Genomic DNA, 17250 nt, shown 5'->3' on the forward strand with positions numbered 1-17250 from the left:
GCCCTTTCGTATGTCCGTAAGCCCCTGCAATCAAAATCCTTGCACAAAATCGACTTCATCCCTATGGCAGACATACACACACACACACAAACTAGTTCCAGCGAGAACCTGGGAAACTGCAAATCTCATATCCATTGATTTATACCTCATTTATTAGCCCGAATCAAAAACAGGAGCCGGGATAGACCAGGGACTGCCGTTGAAGGGGCTTATTCATTTCAGTTAATTTGGTCAAATGCAAATGTAATTTTGTAAAGTCAATTAAGTGAGGCTGGGGGAACGAACTCCTGCCCTAGGACGACCCCTTGACAGCCACAGAATGCAAATCATAACTTCCAATAAATAAATGTTGAATAAATTATGCACAGAAACAATGCTATGCTAGAGCCCTGTTGCCTGCTCGTTGCCATTGCCGTTGCTGCTGTGGCATTTGTCACATTTTGCATTTTGGTTCATTGCAACAAAATTGGTTTTCTCGCTTGGGTAAATTAAAATGTCACCGATTCGGAGAAAGGCCAAAATGCAAGCACCACCAACTGCCCGCACCGCCCGACCACAAGTGGTCACGCCCCCTCAGCCCGCAGCCCATTATTGTACACATAAACACATGTTTCCATCCACATCCTCATCGTCATAGTCGCACTCGCACTCGTACACCCCTTTATTATGGTAAATTCGTAGGGCTCATTCCGAATTTATACCATTACCTCTCGCCCGCCCACAGATCGCAGCCCCTTTGACCCTTTGCTACCTCCTCCTGCCCCGGGTCACATATGCAAGGACGAAAAGTAGAGTGGAGAGAGGGGTATGGGTACCGAAACCACCGAACATTCCTTGCCACAGAGAAATGTCGCCGGTCGCATGCGATTATTCCACCACAACTAATTACAGTGGCAAACGGAACACACAGGCAGGCAGGCAGGTTCCCCTCCTATCCTTCGGCCACTTCCCATATATGTATATATGTGTATATATATCCTGCTGTGCACCGGTGACGGCTCTCCTGCGGCCAGGACATGTTTAGGTCAGCCGCAGCACATTCACATGGCGAAGTGCACTTGCCCTGGCCATGAATAATTTATTTAATAAATACATTCACAATTAAATCAAATGCGAAAATTGTGGCTCCCCCGTTTTGCCTTTTATTCCGGCCATTTTCCAAAATAGATGGCAGCCAGGATGCGAGAGAGGACGAGTAACGGGAAGCGGGAATAATGAGCCTGATGGGAGAATCCACAGCCAAGTGGCCGTAATATATGTGATGGCGACAAAGAATGGGTTTTTCCAGAGAACTGATTAGATTATTATCAGTGTCTTTTAACTGATTATGTTTAGATTTATGAATTTAATTATAAATTTGTAAGAATTTTGATAGGATTCGATTAAGCTAAGCATATAAATATCGATGGTATATGTTTTGTAAATTTTTTTGTAAGTTAATACTTGATAAGATAAAGTTAGATACATTTTCTTCGGTTTAATCTAAGCTTTAAACTTTAAATAATATCTAAAAAAATGCTAGTATTCACGATTAAAGAGGATATATATTTTTAAAATGCAGTAAAACATATTTCCTGCTCAGGTTAAGTTCTCAGTAGAAGAAATCATTTGTATCCCAAGGCTATCAAACCCAAAACTCTACTCACTTGCAAGAATAACATTAACTAACCGACTAATGTGTGGTTTAAGTTTAGACAAATTTTCAGTGTAATTCTCAAATTTAGCTATTTGAAATCGAAGCAACCAACTTGCTGCTGCTGCTGCTACTGCTTCTGCTGGTTGTCCTTTGGAAAATCTGAATCTTCGGGCTTAATTTACTTTCGCAATTTGCTCACGAGCTCTGGAGGCGGCGGCTTTGGACAACGTGTGGTGCACAAATGAATTATAAATTAAGTTTGATTCCATTTCAGCCACCCAACGTCCTTTCAGTGCCATGCTGTGCATGTCCTGCGGCTGCTGCTGGTGCAGTGCAGCAGCAGAACGGGAGGCCGTCAACTGCTCTTGCGGTTTCATATGCAATTATTTGCCGTTGGTCCCGGTGCCGACCAATGTCGACAGCTCCTGGAACCTGCGCCGCCTCGACCAGGGGACACGGCCCTTGTGTCCCGGGGCCACAATGAAAAGCGGATGGGCCATCCGCTCCCTCCGGCTTCCACTCAAGCCGGAGAAGTGGCCGGAAGCCGGAGGAGGAGGGGTAAGGGAACCGGATCCGAAGTCCGGTGCCTGCGAGTTTAGTTAGTTGGCAGCAGTAGCAGCAGCAGGAGTAGCTGCTGCTCATGCATTAATTATTGCTGGTCTGTTGCGGTCGAAGTTTCCCAGTGGAGCCGCAGCCGGAACAGCCTAGCATGGACACCATGGCTACTCGGGCAAAGGAGCTGCTGGGCATAGGGAAACGCATAGGGATACATGGGGGCAGGGCGTATATATATAGAGCAGAGCTGAGCAGGAGGAGCGTTGTAAATGGCTGCGGTCACGCCTCCATTAAACCGACCAAAACTACGGCCAGGAATAGCGTCCGTCTAGGCGAGCGAGTAATATGATTTGGTCCGAACTCGATATCGGTTGGGTGTGCCGGCCAAACAGTGTTATTAAGCAAACAAAAGCAACAATAAATATGCATATTAATTCCATGCATCATCGGGCAGTTGCAGTTCCTGTTTAGGCGGCAGCGTACAACATCCAGGACATATTTCGACATTCTGCTGACTATAAACGTGGCTCTATATAGCAAAGAATTGAATTTCATTTCGCAAATGGACAGCAGGTGCATAATTAGAACCTTACTGGCTGAAAATTTAATGAACTTTGCCTCCCTTGAGTGACTCCATCAAAATATGATTGGTATCTTAGGGAATTTCAGGTAATTAGACTAATTATAACTTAAATCAATATAATGTGCAAAGAGTTTATTCTTAAGAAAGGGACCAGAATACCAAGTAAGTTTTATTTATTCTACAGAAAACTTCCTTTAGGCAACAGTCAAACAGTAGTAGTAGTTTTGACTACAATATCGGCAATCCACCCTTTCCCTTTCTATCAGAAAACAATCTAAATTGATTGTTAATTAATACTTGTCAAACTCTGGCAATTTATTCCACCCTTTTTGCATTATTTCCCAGTGATTGTGAGGCAATCAAGGCTAAGCCTTAGCGTGCTACATTGTTTTCTGAATTAATTTAATAGAATTAAACATCAATTAGAGGGATTGCCCTTATTTCTTTCCGTGTACCCGGCACAGAGCTCATTTTAATTAATTGGAAAAGCAAAAGCATTTCAACAATTTTGTCTACAAGACAGCAAATATCGCCTCACAGCATTCCGACACGCACAGAGATCGGCAGGAAGGGAAAGGAGGCAGCTGGATGCCAGGACATGGAGGTAAATAGCCCAGAAGCGGGGCCACCGGAACCGGAACCGGCACAGGATGCAGGCCATGGCAACGGCAGGAACCAGAGTTGGAGCCTGCTCCTGCAGCGAACAAGAAAAATGTTTGCAAACTTTTCGGTTCGCATTCGTACACAATTTAAATAGTTTGCAGTCACATTCCGGCCCGAAAGCACACACTGCTCCCTTATGCGGACAATAAACAAGTGCCAGGAATCACGAACACAAAGGAGAATGCCAACGGCAGGAGCCACTTCCCACTTCCCAGACTCACATCCACTTGCCTGACACTGCGAGAAATTGTCCTGGCCCTTGGGGATGCCTTTCTCGAGCTGCCGGAGCCGGCACAATGTCTGAAGGCATGACCAGAATGAAGGAATTCCACACTGAAAATTCCCAGCACGCGCGCAAGAAATGCACAACTTCATAGCATTCCAAGTGCAGAACGCATTCAAGGCGATCATAAATGGAATTTCATCCACATTCTGCGGACGGCAAGCGAAATGAGATTCCACAATGTTCCAGAGAAGGTGTAGGGATTCTGGTATTCGATCCAGGTGATCATTTGGTTTCCCAGCTCCGGATGAGGGATTATATGTATGCTTCACTCGAAAGCCTAAGATCTCCTAGATTCCAAAGAAAACAGAAAAAAGAAAAACACGGAGCCCTTGAAAAGCATTTCCAATTAAATCCCTAAAATCGTTCTGCAAAAGAAGAACTTCAGGAGGACAGACGGCTCAAGTGCTAGAAATGGCAGCCATATGCCGGGGAAACGGCCAAGAAAGGGGGCCAGGAAATGAATAAGGATGCATCTACATATGTCGACAGGCAAGTGTGTGCGTGTCTGTTGCAGAAAGGACATACCTCAAATGCTCCTGCTGCTCACAAGAGCCAAGGCATAGAGGCAAAGACCCTTGACTGCAAGTGTGAGTGATACACATATCCTTGTGGAGAGTCAACTCATTCGAGTTGAGCCCACCGTCGCCACCGCCACAGACACACCCACACACACACATACAAAGTCACAAGTGTACTGACAAGTCCTTCTCAGCGGGTGTGTCCTACGAGTATCTTGTAGCTCAAAGGCACAAGTGTTCAGAGAACTGGTGCACAGACCCCAATTAGTCCTTTAGCAGCCTGCGGCTCGGATAATACTTACAGTAGAAGAAGACATTTGGTCAACGCTACAGCTAACTAATCGTAGTGCAAACGGAATTTCTAGGATAACTCACCTGCAAGAAACAAAAAGGGAAAACGGAATTAGTTTTTTAATCAAGAAAGATGGGATTAAAAATACTAAATGTTTCAAATAAGACACACATCGATATATATTTTTTTTAAACAAACAAAGTCACACAGGGATAAGTTATGTTACATAAATGCCCTACTTGACGGTTCCCCCTGATTTGAAATCTGTGAAAAGCATCTGATGGATTAGCATCATCATCATCATAAAAAGGAATTCATTCTGATTAAGTCCCGCAACTAATTCCGCAAAGTCCTGGCAACTGTTTCACAGGATTTCCGAGGACTTGAATTGGTTTCCCTTTTTATGGGCACACTCCGTGCTCTCCCATCGCAACCAAGAATCTTTTGTGATGCATTGAAATGCCTAATTTTGGTCGTAAGCGATATGAGAGAGCAGGGTTGCAGGGTTTCAGGGACAAGGACCAGGACCCCGTCATCCATCCCAAAACAATCCATGCAATCCCATTCAGACCAGCAAAGGCGACAACTGACGACGAGCACTTTGTTAATCCCGTATTTATGCGCAATTACGTATTTTTCGCATTAGTCAGCCAAGCAGTCAGCTTTCGGGCGAGACGAGACGAAGGATGGCGGACGGATTTAGGGATTGAGTCTCGGTCTGAGTCCCGGTCTGGGTCTCATTCTCGGTTGCTGTCGCAGTCTCCCGGCTAAGGGATGTTGTCCGTTTTGTTGCCTTTGTGGGTTGTTGTCCTTTATGGGCCAACCCCCCGCATTTTGCGCGCCCCGCCCTTTTGCACCCTTGCCCTCGCAGTTGATCCTTTTATTTCGCATTTTCCCTTTTTCCACACTCTGTTTTGTATTGCTGCCATAGAGCAGCAACCATGTTGTGGCCGCCTTTTCTTGGCTTAGCTGTCGTCCGCTTTTGTTGCTCCTTGCTCCCGGCTCCTGGCTCCTGGCTTCTGTCTTCTGTCCTCGCTATTCATTCTACATTCGCCTTCTCTCGGAATACCCCTACCTTCCATCCTCCTCTTTCTTTGCTCGATTCCCTTTATCTTTCCAGGGAAAGGCGTTGCTCGGTCTCGCCTCCGCCAGCTGTCGCTATGCCGCATATCCTTCTGCCTGTCTGACCCCCCGTTGCCCTCGCGTCCTTTGGCCTTCGCTGCGTTGCTACCTCTCCTTTATCCGCCGTCCGACGTCTTGAGTCATTTACTTTTTACTGCCGCATAATATTGTCCCGATTAGCACAAACACAACGTTTTACCACAAAATCATCATCATTAGTGACGCTAACGCAAATGCTCCGGCTCAGTCGCAGGATCTGGCCCTTGGTGCCTTGTTTTTCGGCACACTGGAGCACAGGTTGGTGGTAACTGAGGGTATTATTTCAAAGCCATGTATTTCCAGGGAAATCTGAATGGTAATGATAGCTGATTAACACAATTGGGCAAGGATGTTTCGGCCTAATTTGAAACGATTTTAGAAATTATGAAAATAATAATTAGATGCTTAACTAAATCGAACATCTGAACATAAATTAGTTAATTATTATTGTTATGTGTATCTATTAAGCCTTACTTGTACAATAGAGAATTCAAATTAGGGAAAAATTTAATTTCTGATGGAGTTTTAAGAGGTGAAATAGGTTAGCAGTAGCTACATATATCCCTTCATGAAATATTTATTAAAATGTATTCATTGCTTTAAGACTAATATGATTAAATTATAAACAAACTATTGAAGGAATTTGGCATATTAATAAAATATCTCCACACTTTATATTTGCAAAAAAAAAGTATTTTTACCCACTGTGCCGAGACGCAACAAAGCAGAAACACGGCACGAATAGCCAAGGACGTCGGGGACGTCGAGCGGTTAAGGGGGTCTGGGGGCGGAGGTAGCCGTAAAATAAGCAGCAGGCAGAATGGCTGGCAAGGCGTCTATTATGCGAAGGCATCATTTAAGGGGATTATTTTATTTGGGCTCTAAACAATAAAGTGGGTTTATTAAAGGCACGCTCCCCACGCCCGCATGCCCGCAGAATCTCCATCTTCTTCTATGTGTGTGTGTGTGTGCGAGAGAGAAGAAAGGGAGGGGGGAAGGAGGTGCAAAGGACGAAGAAGGATGTCTGTGCACAAAAGATGTTGCGCTATAAAAGTGCAAAAATGTGTTTTTCGCTCTTCAGAGTGCCCCAGCTCCACCACACCTCCTGGCTGAAATCCTGGCTCCTGCATGCCACCCACTCAACCCTCAACCCCGGAGTCCTTCGTCCCGAATGCTCCTTCATTATTTCCGCTGCTGTTTGTACAGTTGCGCGAAGCGAGCGACGCCTTGCAGCCAGTGCGCCTTGGCTTTATCCCTTTCTCTTAACCAGCTTTTTTTTCCTTTTTTTTTTTTTTTTGTATTCGTTGTGGCCCGAGGAGCCATTTTGTGTGTGGCATGGATTTTAAATTAAGTTTTAATATTCATACTGAGCCGGAGCACACTCTGCCTCCCATTTTTCCCCAGCAGCACAAACACTGCAGGACCGCAAACAGCTTCAATTATACACGAGCTTGAGCAGTCAGCAGAGAGCGGTGAATGGTGAGCTACTGCTCAACACATTAGCCAAGGCTTAGCCGCAGGATGAGCAGAACCAAAAGCGAAGCGAAGATGAAATGAAGACACAAGACACAGCTGAGCTGAGCTCAGCTCGTGAAAATCGCATTATAAGAAGAAAAGCTGATTAGGTGAAAGCAGACTGGCGGGAAATCTAATTGTTTTTGAGTCCTTTTCAAGAGAACATGATTTCTGCGAATGAAGAAGAGTGAGTAGGGGCCAGCAATTTATGAAACTTGCCTTGTTTTGGGTTTGAAATTATAATAGGAGTAGAGAATATTTAAAGTTTTCTCTAATTTAGATTGATTTCTGAACAAAATAGGTTTTTCCCCAAAATATATAGAATTTGCTCTTTTAATATTAAGATTAATTTCCAATTAGTTTCTTCATAAATAATTATAAAAAAAACATAGATAAATTTTAAATAAAACTCCTCAAGTCTGCTTGCTTATTTCGTTGTGTAATTAATACCTAGAGAATTTATTCGTGCGTGTCTGTTTCTCAACACTTCCTCCTCCTTCTCTTCCCAATGAAGCCCTCACAAATTAGATTAGATTGCTTTTAACCAAGGACAAGGGGAAATAATAGCAGACTATTGAAAAGTCCTTGGCAGCCAACTTCCTTTAACACCAGAGTAACAACCGAAAAGTTCCGAAGAAGATAGTGAAGTGAGGCGTAGAAAACTTTGTGGCGACATATTCCTGGCAGGATGAATGTGGCCTTTTTCCTACTAACACTACCAAACCAGATAGAGAGAGAGGAGAAAGGTTAAGCGAAACGAACTTGCACTGATGGGCGGCCGACATGGGTTAAGGGGCAAAGAGTAACGGGTCAATGGGGGCGTGCCTGCAGGCCACAAAATGAAAAGTTTCTCGAAAAACTTTCCATCTGAGAGAGAGAGACACGAAGAGAGGAAATCTCGAAAAGCAAACAAACGATTTTTGGAAAATATTTTTGTCGTATTAAAATTTGTGCTTCGTGTCATCCTTTTGGCCCCACACTCCATATATATGTACATATATGTATATACCAGATATGCAAGGGTGAGTGTGTGTGGTGTGGTTTGAGTGTGTGGTATGGTTTTGCTCCTTGAACACAAACACGTCCTGTGGCTGCCCTGGGGGGGCGTGTCCGTATGCGGCTGGCTTTTTAGTGTCAAAAGCTGTCGCCCGCCCATGTCTCCGTGGCACCGCACAAGTTGCCCGGGGCAGCTGAGGAGTTATAGGGGAGGCTGTGCCCGAAAAAGGTGCAGATGTCGTCCTAAATGCTGCCAAACGACAACAGCATGTTAATGACTCTGACCCCTTGCACAAGACCAGAAAGCAGAATGAGGAGCGGCAGCGGGAGCAGGAGCGAGATCCTTTGGGTGCGTCTGGTCACTTCATGTCTTGTCTTGTCTGAGCTGCTTAAGTAATTGGCATACAAATTTACTCACTCGCACACCGCTTCGCTCCCAGTCCCTGAACCAATTCCCCCGAGGTGGCTCGTTAATGTCTTTCCTTCGTAGGATTGCCTTGTCATTTAGCTGTTCCTGCCGGAGTTTGTACATTAATTTCCAATCCCCCGAAAATCCATGTTGCAACACTCAAGCGCACAGCTGCCTGGCTGACATTTTAATTGAATGTCTGTGCGTGTGAAAGCAAGAGATACTCGTACTTTTACGTGCGGGTTCCCAGATACAGATACCGAGATACAAATTGCTCGAGTGTTTGGATAATGCCTCAAGTGCGAAGAGTTTAGTGTAATCGCTACTTAGTCTAGGGCACTCCTTAATTCAGACATATCCAGGCGTTGTAATAAGCCCGCCGAGAAGAATCCCATTTGTTTGTTATTTTAATTTTATTGTCTGGCGTTGCCGCAAACATTTCATTCCATTTCATTTCATTTCCTTTCCTTCGAGGGATCTCTCTTTCAGCACCGAAACTCACACATGTTCCGGCAATTGTTTACACAAATTATTATCATTCCGATGCGATTTTCAATGCGTTTATTGCCGTTGCTGAGCAAATATTGATTTTGGCCCGAACAAGACACAACACAGACGCGCCGAAGGACAGCGGCCAGTGGCCAGCAGCAGCAACAAGGGGTTCTGTGTGTGTTTGTAACCAACAATTCATTTCAACGATTGACATTTAACCAACAAGTCAATTGTGTATTATTTTTGGGAATTAATAATGCGTTTGACAACGTTTATTTGTTTGCCTCTAATTCAATTTGCCACAAAAATAACACAAAAATAGATGCAAAATTAATTTTGTTTCTGTTTTGCCGTCAGCCCGGCCCGAACCGGACCAGTTGGCCGGCATTGGCATCTCTCATTCGGCTTATTTACACTGACGGACAAATGAATTACACAATTCCTGAGTGGGTGTTGTAAGTGTGGGAGATTTGTGAATTTTGGAAAATCAACTGCGTGCAGCTTATTTAAAGTTTAATTGACTCTGTTAAGGCTAAGACCATAATTAAATGAATATTTATGCAAATGCAAATGCATTCTAAAGCAATTCTATGAATAATTAACAGTAGAATGTGCCTCGATTATGCCGCTCGGCCTGCTTTTACTCAGATTTTCTTTACACCTTCACCTCCCCCCTCGGTTTTGAATTCGAAAACGTGCTGCTGCCAGTTCTCGTTTCTCGGTGTGTGGGATTTGTTTTTCGTGAAAGACAATTTACAAGGTGATAATTTTTCACAGCAGCGCTAAAACAACACCGAGGATCGTTGGAAAAATAAACAGAGGCGGCGGTGATGGTGGCGGGGAACCGATGATCTGCTGCAACAGCTGCCGTGGCAGCCAAAACAAATAACTTTGATCTGACATTTCCACCATCAGCTGTGCGTGTCAGCAAATTAATCAATTCCGATCGCTTCGTGTTTATGTTTATGTTTTCCCGGCCCTAAGTGACGCGATCCCATTTCGATTTCCATTCCCATTTCCACTTCCATTTCCTCTCCCCGAGGTGGTAGGTAATCCCCCAAAAAGATCTTTCCTCTGTATGTGCCTCTGGGGAATGTTGTGCGTGTTGACATTTAATTGTCGGCCTAGAGCCTCGATGTCAAAATAAATAGATGAAAATTAAACGAACTTATTGGTGGACCTTCGTCTCTCTCTATCTATCTCTATTCTATATGGGTGGGAAGAAGATGGGGCCGTTGAGATATTTTGGGAAACACGCACTATTCGAGCAGTAGAGACAATTAATGCCAAAGCGTTTTTAGCTCTGAAATTGAAATTTTATTGCTGTTCAAGGTGGCGGGGGGTTAATAATTGGGGGTTGGAGAGCCCCAAAGCAATTTATGGGTTTGACAACAGTTTTAGTTCTGAATCGCTGAAAGTTCTTTATTACTATGCATGCGGAGGCTTCCGAACAAGGGGCGGGCTCGCAGGGATTATATCTTTATAAATTCTAAAGATGAGAGGGTATAGTAAAATACATTCCACAGTAAAGCTGAAAATAATGATTACTAAGTAATAAATAAGCAAACAGCTAGGTTTTTCCCCTTTCCCTAAAATACTTTAATTCCCTTTAAAGGTTTGCTAAATTAAATAATAATAATAAGAAGATTTAAAATATAGCAACCAAAATACCCCCGATTCTTTTGAAGGATCAATGATCCCGCTTTCCTTTTAAGCACTGTAAATGGATCCTTTGGGCGAAACCGGATACAAATCCCATAATGAGAGAGCTACTTTTTTGGAAGGACTTTACCAACGACTCACCACAAATCGGTATAGGAGCATGGATGCTGGGTAATCCTCTTGGTAGCCATTCCATCATTTATTATGGGCTATAATCGTTCTCTCTCACACACTCCCACGCTCTCCTTCTCCTGCTCCTGCTTTTGCCGGCGAGTGTGGGTCCTGTGTGCTCGGTTGCACTATGCGTACGCGTAATCCAGGCTCCTGGATCTGTGAACCCGGATCCTTGTGCCGCCCCCACTTGTTCTTCGATTTCAGTTTCGTTTTTTTTTTCAACGTTTTTTTACTCTTTCTTTGCTTCTTTACCCTGTGCAACGCGGGACAACAAATTGAGTTAATCCAAGGAAACGGAATAATAAAACAGGGGCTGCGATGGGGGCAGGGGGCGGGCGGGCTGTCGGTTCTATAAACGTTGCCTCGTCTTGCGTGCAAAAGGTTGAGATTTACGCGAGAAAGGCATTAATGAAAGAAGCAGGAACTTGGCTCGAGCCAAGGATGCAAGCGGAAGTTGTTTTCTCTACACGTTCTTCTCTCCACTTGCCACTCTCCACAATCCACACTCCACTTTCCACTCTGCACTCTGCACTCTCCTGCTCTTCCGCTCGCTGCACTCCACTTCACTTCCTTCCTTTCTTCTTTACTTTTTCTTTTGTTGCACTGCACCGAAAATTTGCGAGCTTCGCCTCTGCCTGTTTTTGTTATTTCTTTCGTATTCTTAATTTAATATTTACTTTGCACTTTGTTTAACTTTTACTCGGGCGCTTTTCTTTTCATTTTACTTTTCCAATTTAAATTCCACGCCAGAAACTTTTTCCTTTGCTTTTTGCGGGGTGGCAGGCAGCAAAACTTTTACCGCTTTTCGTTTTATTTCGGGTTCAGAGGGGTTAACGCAACTTGCTACTTGCGACTTGGCACTTGGTGCTTGCCAGTTGCACTGATACCAGAAATTCAAATGAGCGCGGGGCTAAACTGTAGAATTCTGCGGGCGCCCACACGATTCTCACGCCTCAAGTGGCGGCCATAATTACTGTAATCGTAATCGTAATCGCAACTGTAATTGTAATTCAATTCGCTCGGCCGCCTCTTCCACTCACTGGCAATCAGCGGCACTCAACAAACGACACACACACGCACTCCCACACACTCACTGACTGGAACAAAGTCCAAGGCACGAGACTCGGACAACACGCGCTTTAATTGGCACCCGTTAATCGCGCTATCCAAAAAGTGTGCGAATCGGTCAGCACCGAGAGAGGGGGCGACAGGAAGCCAACAAACCGAAAAACCAAAAACCGAAGACACGGCACTGGTGACGTTTGCGAAAGGACTAACGGCGAATGGCCGCTCGACTCCGAAATGGTAAGACGTCTCACACACTCAAACACTCGCCACCGCACTCATACTAGCACCCGCTAGCACTCAGAGAGCCTGAGAGAGCGAGTGCGAGAGAGAGAGTGCACTCGGAGAAATTACGGGGTAATTTCTCCAAGTAATTTTCGTAATGAGTTTGAAATCTTTTTTAAAGAATGATTCCGCGTTTCAAATTCTTTCCTATAAAAATATATTAGCTAGTTTTCTTTAGTTTTTAATATTTTATGATTTAATTTTAAAGTATTCCTCATACAGCTAAATACTTTACTTTTTTCCTTTACTTTCGTAAACTAGTACTTTTTTATTTTAAGTGTCTGCCCGCTGCTTAGAAATTGTGAGTGAGCACGGCGTCGGCGTGTGAAAGCCGGAGAGAGCATAAGTGTGAGAGAGCGGGCGAGAGGCAGAGAGAGCAAGAGCCAGTACGTGGAGTGCATGTAGCATGTAGCTGAGTGTGGAGCAATTTCAATTCGTGTGCACTCTGAACTGCTCCACAGCACCCCGACCCACCCGCTGCACTTTTTTTTCGGGGTGGAATTGATATAGTCTTGGTGCAGTCGCAAGGCTGGTAGCCAGGAGGAGAGAGAAGGCTAGGCAGGCAGGAGCCAAGAGAGAGCAGAGAGCCGACTGCCGAGTGAAGACGCAAAATGGTGGCCACCGCAACAACAACAGCGACAACATCGTTGGGGTCTGTCTCTTTGTTGCTGCTGCAGCAGCAGCGGCGGCGACAACAGCAAATACAACAAGTGAGTGCTGTAAACAAAACCTGCGGTTCATGTGTTCAACACCTTGGCAGCGCTGCAGCAGCGCAGCCGCTGGCCAACGGGGGCATGGGCATCCAGGTCCAGTTATTTGCTTTTGCCCCTGCTGCTGCCTGGCGGAAATATTGTTGCATACCTTTCAGGGCGGCAGCGATGAGAGCTTAAGTTGAGTTAATTATTCCGAAACACAAACAAACACGTCTCGGCATAAAAGTCGAATGTGGGATGCGAAGTGCAAAGCCGCAGAGCGGTGCGGCATCTAATTGGTGGTGCAACCAGGTGGGGCATTTGTGCCAAGGGATGAGAGCTTGTTTGGAACGAATGGGTTAAACGGGGCAAGAGATTATATTTTGATTGTCGGCGAGTGTGTTAATCTGTGCAGTTGGTTTATGGGAAGGAGGGGTTTGAGACCAGGATTTGGATTGGATTCAGGTTTTCTCAGGTAGGAATTACCAGGCTCCGATCAACCGATTTTTAAATATATATTCCAGAACTATTCAATTGAAACCTTAACAAAAGATTTAAAAAAAAATTTTATAAACAACATTTAAAAAATCTGTATTTTTAAAATTATTTTTAATAATAATCAACAAAAATAATTAAAATAAATCAAAACCATTTTTCTAGTAATAAATGTAAATTCCATGAATAAATTACTACAACTATTTCTTTCCAGTGCATGTCTCAATTAGAGGATCCCCTCCCTATTTTCAAAACCAAAACGTAATTGAGGATCGCCTTAAGCGGTTCGCCACACCAGGATTCCGTAACCGAATTGATTGCAAATAAATTGAGCATAAATTTAGGTTCAGGGGTGAGAAAAGGTAGGTCTGCGATCTGAGATCCTCCACTCCCGAAACATATTACCTAACGACAAAAAAGAAAAGGACATGCATGAAAAGCAACTCTGGCACTCACACACACTTCTGGCATGTTGAAATCCAGAGTGTTCATGAGTTTGAGTGTGTGTGTGTGAGTTTGAGTGCCGGAACAAAGGCAACCTTCATGATATCCTCGGATGAGCATTTGGCTGGTATGCAACTTCATTCTCAGCCGCTTTTGCCTCTCTGCTCCTGCTTTTTCTTCAGCATATCCTTGCTCTGCTCCTGTCGCTCTTGTTGTTGTTGTTGTTGCTGTTATTTCAGGCTCTGTTTATGTACACACACATACACACAACCCACACGGAGCAACGATTACGATAACGACGTCGCACAGACGCGGCAGCGCAGCGGGCGGCAACGTCGACAGCGGAACAACTGTGTGAGCACATTGGCACATTTAACAATGGCTTATATGTACACATAAACAGTCGAGGTTATTAGTTTACGGACAGTTTAAAACTGTACTCAAAATATGTTAAGATAAGACAAGAATATAAATCCCTGATATCTAAAAAAGATAATCTTTCAAGGACAACTTGCTATTAAAAAAATGTCAATGAAATGTATTATTGTAAAAATTCAGATTCTGTATGAAAAGAATACATCAAAATTGCCTTACTCGATGCTATTTTTTCAACCTCAACTGTACGGAACTATGTGTGGCAAGCGGATAGGCGACAGGCGGGCGGTGCAGTGAGGCGAGGAGGCCAACTCAGCAGGCGATGCGTGTAAAAAGGATAATTTGTCAATATGTTCGTTCGTTCCGGATTTGCACGGCCTTTGCCGGCAGTTGCCAGTCGCCCATTGCCATCATCATTGGGCCGAAATCGAATGGTATGGGTCGGGCCGGGTCGGGCTCCGTGTCCTGCCTTCTGGGCCCTGCCTTCGGGCCTTTGCTCTCCCTCCTCCTTTTCCTCTGCCCCTGAATGCTTCCCTGAATTCCCTGCCCCCGACTCCTGTCCTCGAATTCTTTGTGCGCCTCTGCCGCTTATTCAATTGCTCGCTCAGTCAACGCAATCCAGCCCCAAACTCCCACTTTTCCCATTTCCCCCACTTTTCCATTTCCCACTTTCATCCCGTCCCCGTTTTCAGTTGGTTGCTTCCACCATTCGGTTAGCAATGGTTAATAGGGCTTAGGAGCAGAAATTATTGCCTTGTTCAGTGTGAAGCAGGCCAAATCGGATGAGTATGACCAGGATATTGCCTGCTCTTTGAGTGAGAGCTGTGCGGGAATGGTCGGTCAAGGGGTGCCTTGTATGGGTAGAACGATAAACGTTCGATGATTGGGATGCATGGGATGCAGTCGATCCTGAGCTGAGTGGTTACATTGGCAGGCAGATGAGGTCGCATATTGTGTGAACTTTTGACTCAATGAATTTAAGATTTTAAAACTTTATATCAGAAATAATTTTCAAATAAATTAAGTTATTCATTTAAAGTTAGTTTTAGTTTAGTTTAGTTTTTCGGCATTTTCCAATAGAAAGTAATTAACATTACAGCTTAACCATTGTTCAACATTATGGATCAACCAGTATGAGCCTGCTTGTAATACCTTAACAAAATAATTCAGTGTGTCCATGCCACCAAAAATTTTTTCAAATTTAGACTCTTACCTATCCTGAGTACGTGAGGTTTCTCCCCATATACATTGTATGTATTCTATTGTACCCATTTTATGGTAACCGATCTCTCATATCCTCACTTGCCTCCTCTAAACCATCAAACTTTATCCAAACTGTCCACAAAATATGGGAACTTGTTCAAAACCAATTACAGTTCAAATCTCTAGTGGCGAACACATTCCGAAAGGACGATAAGGAAGCGAAGGAGGAGCAAGTCAGGGGGCAGTGGGAACGAGGGAAGCAACAATCAGAAACGCCAAAGCAAAGCAAAGTCATCGCCAAAACCAATAACACAATAGACTGCCAGCCACACAGAACTCGACTAACAATCCACCGTCGCCGCCGTCGCCATCACCACCACCCCCCCAGGAGAACCGCAAAAGCCCTTTTTGCCCTCCCTGAACTTCACTCCCCATTCCTATTCTACCTCCGCCTCCGTCCCTTCCAATCCCTGTGGGCAGCCTCGAGACACTTCTGCCATCGTCGAGGACAAAACGCTGGCGATGAGATTTTAAAAGCCATTTAGAAAAACACCCTCAGACACAAAACAAATCCACAAAAATACCGACACGGATACCAGAGGATGCCACTCACACTATTACAGCATCACACACACATAGAGTATGTATATGTATAGCAACTGAAAAGCAGAGTAGTATAAACGCAAAGCTTACACAAAAGTGGCGTTAAAAATGATGCGGAAACACGATGTTCGTCAGCGAGAAAAGGGCAAGGAGCGAAGGAAAGCTGAAGCAGAAGGACGAAAGGGGAGACGAGGGGGTTAAGGGAAGGCCGAGGACATCGTCGACAATGAGCCTTCGAGCGAAAACCGCTGCTAAAACTTCACGCTTAAATATTTTTCACACCACATAGCGACAAGTTTGCGAAGACAGCCAAACAGAGGCGAAAGAGACAGCCTCTCGCCGAAGAAAAGAGACAGCATGGCCGAGAGTAAAAGAGCTGGCAACCAGAGCGGGTAAAAGTGAGTGTAAGGACTTCAAAATGGCACGAAACCCAACGGAAATGCGAGGAATGCGCGGCGCGGACGGGAAAAGCTTCGAGGCAAAAGCCAGGCCAGGAGAAAGGGAAGTGAGAACGATGCTAAGTAGACGGCAAACGTCTAAATACCCTTTTCGCCAGTGCCAAATACCCGGCATTCCGACAGGCGACCGCAGCTGACTTGACGAGCGACTCGCAGGCAGCCAGGATCTTTTACGGATTACGAATGCCGACCGTCTAGGTGACCTGAGGTCCATAGCGACGGCTCCTAATAGACACGTAAAGCCTGACCAAAAGACAAGTATCAACCCCAACGGGTGGTGCAAAGGGAATTCAACAAAGAATGTCTTAATTAATTAGTTCGATCAATTTTAGGAATATAATATTTGGATTTCTTTAAAAATTAAAAGTTAAGCCAAAAGTCTGTGGAAATCGAATTAGGTTTCTGAAGTGCTATTTAAGTTTTCCTTTTAAGCCAACTTAAGAAGTTGAAAATTTAGTGAATGCAAACATAATGTAATTATAGTTTGCTCTGAACTCCCCATCACATGAAGACTATTCAGTCGAATGATATATATATAGTAAGTGTAAGCAATCAATATGCTCTCTTTGTGGTTCGTAGGGCAAACGAGCCAAGTAACCGCAGGATGGCGAGAACCCAAATCTAAACCGAAACACAATTGTTAGAAATTAAAAGGAAAACTTTAATCATACCCGCGGGCAGTCGCAGA

General features: G+C 44.5%; 1 protein-coding gene across 3 annotated transcripts in view; it reads right to left on the reverse strand.

Moving 5' to 3' along the window:
- Positions 1 to 17250, reverse strand: part of LOC108078098 (uncharacterized) — a 75218-nt gene that overhangs the window by 6627 nt on the left and 51341 nt on the right. Inside the window, exon 1 of one of the 3 annotated variants that reach the window (XM_017171695.3) lies at positions 10910 to 11071. The exons of the other annotated variants lie outside the window; for them this stretch is intronic. Coding sequence (XP_017027184.1) covers positions 10910 to 10967 — 58 coding nt within the window. The 5' untranslated portion in view covers positions 10968 to 11071. Of the gene's footprint in view, positions 1 to 10909; positions 11072 to 17250 lie in introns of those variants that run through there. 3 annotated transcript variants of the gene reach the window in all.

Source organism: Drosophila kikkawai, chromosome 2R (assembly GCF_030179895.1).
Source record: "Drosophila kikkawai strain 14028-0561.14 chromosome 2R, DkikHiC1v2, whole genome shotgun sequence".
Classification (NCBI taxonomy): domain Eukaryota; kingdom Metazoa; phylum Arthropoda; class Insecta; order Diptera; family Drosophilidae; genus Drosophila; species Drosophila kikkawai.